Below are 7,327 nucleotides of genomic sequence, written 5' to 3' on the forward strand. Positions count from 1 at the left end.
CAGCAAAAATAATACAAAAGTTTTTATGGGATGACATGATACATCATTTTTCATACAATATGATTGGTTCTTCATATATATAAATCAGCAAACCCTTCTGTTACTACTGTAGGTAAAAGGAAATCTGGATTATTACTTAAAATCATGAGTTTATAAATGTAGTTATCTGTCTGGTTTCATTTCCCCTTTTGTTATATTCGGACATGATTCAGACACACACACACTGACTTTGGCCAAAGGAAATTTGGGTTTCAAAAGCATATAAATATTAATCCTGCAAGGAAAATAATTGTTAGTTATGATTAATAAAAAAATAAAAATAAAAAAAAAATCCATCACACTGTACATTAAATAATTGATCAAGTTGACACTGAAACTGACACAATAACAGCCGTGATCGTGTGAAATAGCCTTGATGCTGCTTATATCAGCCAAAGGTTAAAAAACAACTACAGTGAAACACTTGTGTATTGTTGCTCTTCAGTGAAACTGAAGGTTACAGTTTTTCTCAATCGATTTGGTACATTTCTCCAAACTCAGGTAACAGCTCTCAAAACAGTTAACACAGCAAACTAAATGCACTCTTATGTTGACGAAACAGTTAAGTATTCACTGCACAATGAAACACAGCATTTTATTCTAGTAATACATTTATTAAAATTCAATATTAACATCAAAACTAAAAGTGTGTTCTCTGTTGATTTGATAAATTCAGCAAAAGATACACAAAGAAATAATTGAAAATACATGTTTTTCATCAAGTTATTTAATGAGGAGTTCAGGTGTATAACAATGAGTTGTCACCGCACAATTTCTTTTTTAATGCAAATAAGTACATAGGTAAAAACAAAACAAAACAAAAAACCTGCATTAATTGAATCAATTAATTTATTGATCATGCCTCTCAATTACATCTGGCCAGAGAATTTCATCAACATCACAAAAAATATTTTCACGAGTCATGCATCGTGGGAAAAAACGCCTTGAATGCTGTATCCATCCTTGACATGCTTGTGCCCCAATATCTCCACAGGCCTCTTCCATCGCTTGAAGAAGACTTACTTGGTTGTAAGGGTTGCGATCATGTACTTTCCATCTCCAAGAGGAGAAGAATTCCTCAATTGGATTCAGGAAAGGAGAATATGGTGGAAGGAACACCATCCTGAAATGTGGGTGATTCTCAAACCACTCTCGCACCAGTGCTGAATGGTGGAATTGGACATTGTCCCAAACAACTACAAAATTCCGCACCATTTGCTCCTGATCACCCTGCGGAAATAGGATTTCATTGAGGAGGTTTAAAAAATGTAGGAGCCTTGCTGTGTTGTATGGTCCCAAGACAGCATTGTGTGCCACAACACCAGTTGTAGAAATTGTGGCACAGAGAGTGATGTTGCCTCCTCGTTGTCCAGGGACATTGACTGTAGCACGATGGCCAATCACATTTCTCCCTCTTCTCCTTTTTTTGTGAAGATTGAAGCCTGCTTCATCAATATACAGGTACTCATAATGAGTTGCACTGCTATCCAACTCCAAGATTCTCTAGAGTAAAAAGAACACAAGGTACAAGTTAGTGTTTTACAGTAATGGAGGCATATCTATGTATACTGCTGCTTCAAAGTGTGAACTCAAACTTCAGCAACAGTTTCACAGTAGTATTGACTGCAATCAATGTTTTTTTCAATGTGCAATCAAATCTTTTCACTTACAGTAGCATGGAATAGTTTATGGACACTTAAAATTCAGGAAAAATATATCTTTGTGTTGACAGTAAAAGTGCAGTAATTGTGTTGCACATACTTGAACAAACTGGAATCGCAACTCCTTCACTCTAACGGAGTTCCTCTCAAAGGGCACTTTGTATACTTGCTTCATTCGGATTGCATTCCTCCTTAGAACACGATCAATTGTGGAGAGACTGCATTGGTGGATATTGTGGAACAGTTGATTGTCCTCTGTTATTCTTTGCTGAATTTCTCTGAGGCGAAGGGTGTTGTTCTGGACCACCATGTCAACAATGGCATGCTCTTGTTCAATTGAAAAAAGTCTTGTTCGTCCACCTGAATGTTCTCTAACTTCAATTCTGAAAAATGTTTGGACAAGCAGGAACATTTACTGTAGAAATCTAGACCTGTGTCAAACAAGACTACATGGACTCTCATTGTAGAAGTTGAATGATATAGTTACTTACCGGTTTTCCCTCTGAAATGTGCGGATAATTGAAGCCACTGTGGATCTGTTTATATTGGGCTGAACTCTCTGCCCAGCTTCTCTCAGTGAGAGACCATGATTTATGACATGGTCAATAAGTGTGGCTCTGATTTCATTTGAAACACGTGTGTACCCTATCCTTCTACCTCTTCTCCCTCCTCTAACACCTTGCCCTCCTCTAACACCTTGCCCTCCTCTAACACCTTGCCCTCCTCTAACACCTTGCCCTCCTCTTACACCTTGCCCTCTTCTAACACCTTGCCCTCCTCTTCCTCTCGGTCCATCTCTTCTTATATTTTCTACTCTTTCTCTTTCCGCTATACCATTGCCCTCCAATCTATCCATCTCTTCTCCCTCTACTCCTCTATCTTCTCCTCTTCCTACATCCTCAGCTCTTCTTTCTCCTCTTCCTACATCCTCAGCTCTTCCTTCTCTTTCTCCTACATCCTCAGCTCTTCTTTCTCCTACATCTTCAGCTCTTCTTTCTCGTTCTCCTACATCTTCAGCTCTTCTTTCTCTTTCTCCTACATCTTCAGCTCTTCTTGCTCTTTCTCCATCTCCTCTTCCTCTTCCTCTTCTTCTCCCTCTACCCTGTCCACCACCTCTCACTCTTACACCTCTTCCATTTCCACTGCTCATTTTTCTTCTTTTTTATTGTCTTTTCTCCACATTCATCTTCTTTGTTGTTTTTCTCTTCCCCTTTTGTAGTTGTTGTAATTAAGACAGATGTGTGAACAATTAGGAAATTGGCTTTTTCTGTGTTAAGTGGATTACTAACTCATCAGATATCAATTTTGGGTTAATTGAGGACATAAGGTGTGCAACTGACTATTTTACAATTCACAGAGTTTTGTTTGTTGTGTTTTGAAAATGGTACAAAAATGCTTGTGATCTTTGTGAAGACCAATGAAAAAGTTGCAAATGTTTTTCCTGATATATTAAAGATTTGGTTGGCTGTATGAACTGCTGTGATAACATTAGGGAATTTTGTGCACAGTGTTTTGAGAAAATTATGCTTTTGATTTGTAATTTGTATGAAATGAAGGAGCATTTACTATCTGTTTAGGACAATTACAAAGTGTACAGATCACTGTGTTAACTGTTTTGAGAGCAGTTACCTGAGTTTGGAGAAATGTACCAAATCGATTGAGAAAAACTGTAATAAAGAACTACAGGTAAATATTAATCTTTGTGATTAGTCTTAATATCACAATCAGGTCTAGTGTGAAAATTATATGTGCTTCATTTCCTCCTGATCATCAGAAGAGAAACAACAGAGCTTCAGATCTGAAAATAAAAGCATCTTCTTTCTCATAATTCAAGCAGTCACAATGGTAAGTTTCAATTCAATAAGTAAACATTATTTTCGTTTCTAAACACTCTGGTCCTGCAAATCATCTTCTGCATGAATTTATGAATTAATGAGTTTTGTGCTGAAATTAGTGATTTTTTTCACTTCAGGCATCATTGAAGTGTGTCGTCATCCTCTGCCTGCTTCATCTGTGTGTTCAAAGCATTCAGGGCGATGTGAACCATGCCATCCTTGCTAAAATGATACAGTATTTTGATGACAAGTAAGTCTGTTTATACAGTAGTCAAATTAATAACACAGTAATTAAAATCAATATTTAGTTTTCAGTTAAAATGTATGTACAAAGTGTTGAGTTGAACATAAAAAGGAACAAGGTAAAAAAAAATATATATTTCTTGAAAACTGTGATAATGTCTTATGTCTTCCAGTGTCCAGCCAAAGACCAAGCCTGATGTTCAGTATGCAATAGCGATCTCTGTCCCACAGTCTCAGTGCACACAAGAAGGATCTGATATCCAGACTGTGTTCAGCAGGGAGGATGCAGAAAATGTGATAAATATTCTCACTAGAGGAGAGAAATGTGTGCTCTGCACTCCATCACAAAATGTCATTGCTGCACGACCAACACCAAAACCAGTGGAACATGCTGAGCATTTTCTGCTCTTTCCTGTAGGTAATTCTCCAATGGACAAACTTCTAGCACAGACAGATCAGAATAGCTGTATAGTTTTCTTTTCGTACAACTCACCTTGTGTGACGAGGTGCATTCAGAGAGATGACAATATTTTGCCGGGTCTTTCAAACTGGAAGAATATCCGAAAAGAGGCAATGAATGTTTTTGTGTTTGAAAAGATCTGGCAGAAGGACACCTGGAGGAAGGATATGGAAAAAGATCTCCTAAAGATTCATGCAGAAGTTCCTCTTTATCGGTGTGACATCAGCAATAATGAGATGCAGTGTCAGAATTGTGTGGAGAAAAACACTGGGAAGGTGATTCCTTTCTGTCTGCCTGAAAAGAAATCACTACTTTTCTATTTCCGAAAAATGCCTTTGTCAATGATGAAACGTGCGTGGCGTGTTAATGAATGATTTGCACATCATATCTTTCATTAAAGAGTTTTTGCCCAGCAAACATTGATTGGGCTATGAAATCAGAATTCTTACATACAGTTTTTTTGCAGGTTTTTTTTTTTTTTTTTTTTTTTAACACATGTTCTGTGTCTAATAAAATGTGATCGTGCATGTGTCCTTTGTCTATTGCCAATTTATTATGTAGACTTTGCAAACATTAAATTCTGCTCATGAGTCTAGTTATCTAGTTTATTTGCTATTGAGTGTGTTCACTAAAAAACAAAACAAAAAAAACATTGGTGTAGGATTTACTTTGAAACAATTTTCACAATTAATTACAAGGAAATGGCAAGTAACACACTAAATTAGTCCTAAACGTGAAATTTAGAAGTAATTGTAAACTAAGACAGAAATATTTTCTTATAAAATGTTTTATTTACTACAAAACTGCATCTTCAAAGATTTGGTGCCTCTAATTTGCAGTGCAACACAGAGGCAAATTGCCTGTTTATTAAATCTTAGAGTCAGGAAATGGTCACTAGATGGCAATGAAAGATCAGTGCATAATTCATCGGCCCTTACTTAAATGGCATTATCAGATGACCAAGAAAAAGCAACAAATACAGATATTGACTCATATAGAGAAGTAATCTTATCAATGGAATCAACACATTAAGTGCTATATCAAATTAAAGGCTAGGCTAATAGATAAAGGCTATCACCAAAATCACATTAAATCAAAGGTTTGAATAAACTCATCACAAATATATGCAGATATGCATCATCAAGCATTACGCAATAAATAATTAACTTACAGATGATGCTTTTACAAACTCAAAACAAGAGATGGCATCCCAAGTTGAGCAGAAGATGACTGCATGAGAAATATGATCACTTATTTCCTGAACTGCCACTAGAGGGCGACAAAACTATAAAAGTGACACGTAAACTTGAAGCAGAACAGTAGCTTCTAAAAATAGTAAAATAGCAAAACCCAGCTCCTACAGTTTTTTTACAATCACTTTGTTACTTTTTTCAGAACCTTGATGTCATTTTTCACAACTCTAGACACAAAACTCACAACCAATGATCAAAATGCACATTTTTCAAAACTCTAACCATTTTCTCAATTGCTTGGATACAATACACATAATGACATTAGATCATTTGTTCATTCAACAAAAATCACCTGTTCAATATGACACAACTTAGCATCAAAGTACTACTATTTCAAAAGGCAATTCACACATTACATTTCAAATGAGTGTCTATTCATTTCCTTACAATGATCTAACTATCAATTGATACAACTGCTCAAAATGATAAGTAACTGTTGCATTACTCTTAATGCATAGTTGTATGGAAACATACAAACAATCTTCCATGTTTAAATCATGAAAGTTTCAAGATAACGAGATTCATTGTCACCAATTAGCGTGGAGCATGAACCAATTAGACTACAATGGATGTAGCCTAATATTTTATCATAATGCTTCATCAGACACTGTGTCTATGGTCCCAAATACTGTACCACCTTTTCAGACTATTTACAGTATTGACAGTACTGCACTGTATAGATGCAGGCCCTTGTAATTGCTTGTCCAATTCTGCCAACTCGTTACTGATGATTGAGTGCACATTGTGGAATGAGTATATAAAGAGTTGATTGGGATTCAATTGCAAGAGCATAGTGATACGTAACATGGAGCCAGCAGGTGATCCAGGTCACAATGGAGGTCAAGCAGTGGTGGGAGGAAGACGAGGAAGACGAGGAAGACGAGTTGGTCAAAGGAATGGTAGAAGACAGGCACCCCTTCTGAGAGGTGGTCGTGGGCCTCATTTGAGAGGTGTGGGGGAACGTGGTAGAGGACAGGCACCCCATCTGAGAGGTGGTCGTGGGCCTCGTTTGAGAGGTGCGGGGGAACGTGGTAGAGGTCAGGCACCCCTTCTGAGAGATGGTCGTGGGCCTCGTTTGAGAGGTGCGGGGGAACATGGTAGAGGACAGGCACCCCTTCTGAGAGGTGGTCGTGGGCCTCGTTTAAGAGGTGCGGGGGAACGTGGTAGAGGACAGGCACCCCTTCTGAGAGGTGGTCGTGGGCCTCGTTTGAGAGGTGCGTGGGAACGTGGTAGAGGACAGGCACCCCTTCTGAGAGGTGGTCGTGGGCCTCGTTTGAGAGGTGCGGGGGAACGTGGTAGAGGTCAGGCACCCCTTCTGAGAGGTGGTCGTGGGCCTCGTTTGAGAGGTGCGGGGGAACGTGGTAGAGGTCAGGCACCCCTTCTGAGAGGTGGTCGTGGGCTGCGTTTGAGAGGTGCGGGGGAACGTGGTAGAGGACAGGCACCCCTTCTGAGAGATGGTCGTGGGCCTCGTTTTTGAGGTGCGGGGGAACGTGGTAGAGGACAGGCACCCCTTCTGAGAGATGGTCGTGGGCCTCGTTTGAGAGGTGCGGGGGAACGTGGTAGAGGACAGGCACCCCATCTGAGAGGTGGTCGTGGGCCTCGTTTGAGAGGTGCGGGGGAACGTGGTAGAGGACAGGCACCCCTTCTGAGAGGGGGTCGTGGGCCTCGTTTGAGAGGTGCGGGGGAACGTGGTAGAGGACAGGCACCCCTTCTGAGAGGTGGTCGTGGGCCTCGTTTGAGAGGTGCGGGGGAACGTGGTAGAGGACAGGCACCCCATCTGAGAGGTGGTCGTGGGCCTCGTATGAGAGGTGCGGGGGAACTTGGTAGAGGACAGGC

The 7,327-nt window shown here is 39.7% G+C and overlaps 1 protein-coding gene and 1 long non-coding RNA gene across 2 annotated transcripts; one reads left to right on the top strand and one right to left on the bottom strand.

The window, feature by feature from the left end:
• Positions 1-785: 785 nt before the first annotated feature.
• LOC311090902 lies at positions 786-3,368 on the bottom strand. Its single transcript, XR_014607970.1, has 3 exons — positions 2,469-3,368; positions 1,801-2,414; positions 786-1,542 (listed from the first exon to the last, which is right to left on the bottom strand). It is a non-coding gene; the product is annotated as an uncharacterized lncRNA (long non-coding RNA).
• A 110-nt stretch (positions 3,369-3,478) lies between these two features.
• On the top strand, positions 3,479-4,832 carry LOC311090623 (uncharacterized protein). The gene is made up of 3 exons (XM_084126038.1): positions 3,479-3,545; positions 3,673-3,785; positions 3,952-4,832. The coding sequence occupies exons 1-3, from the start codon at positions 3,543-3,545 to the stop codon at positions 4,610-4,612; spliced, it is 777 nt and encodes a 258-aa protein (XP_083982164.1). The 5' UTR covers positions 3,479-3,542; the 3' UTR covers positions 4,613-4,832.
• Positions 4,833-7,327: the final 2,495 nt, after the last annotated feature.

The sequence above is a fragment of the Abramis brama genome (genome assembly GCF_963993115.1).
Source record: "Abramis brama genome assembly, chromosome: 10".
NCBI classification, from domain to species: domain Eukaryota; kingdom Metazoa; phylum Chordata; class Actinopteri; order Cypriniformes; family Leuciscidae; genus Abramis; species Abramis brama.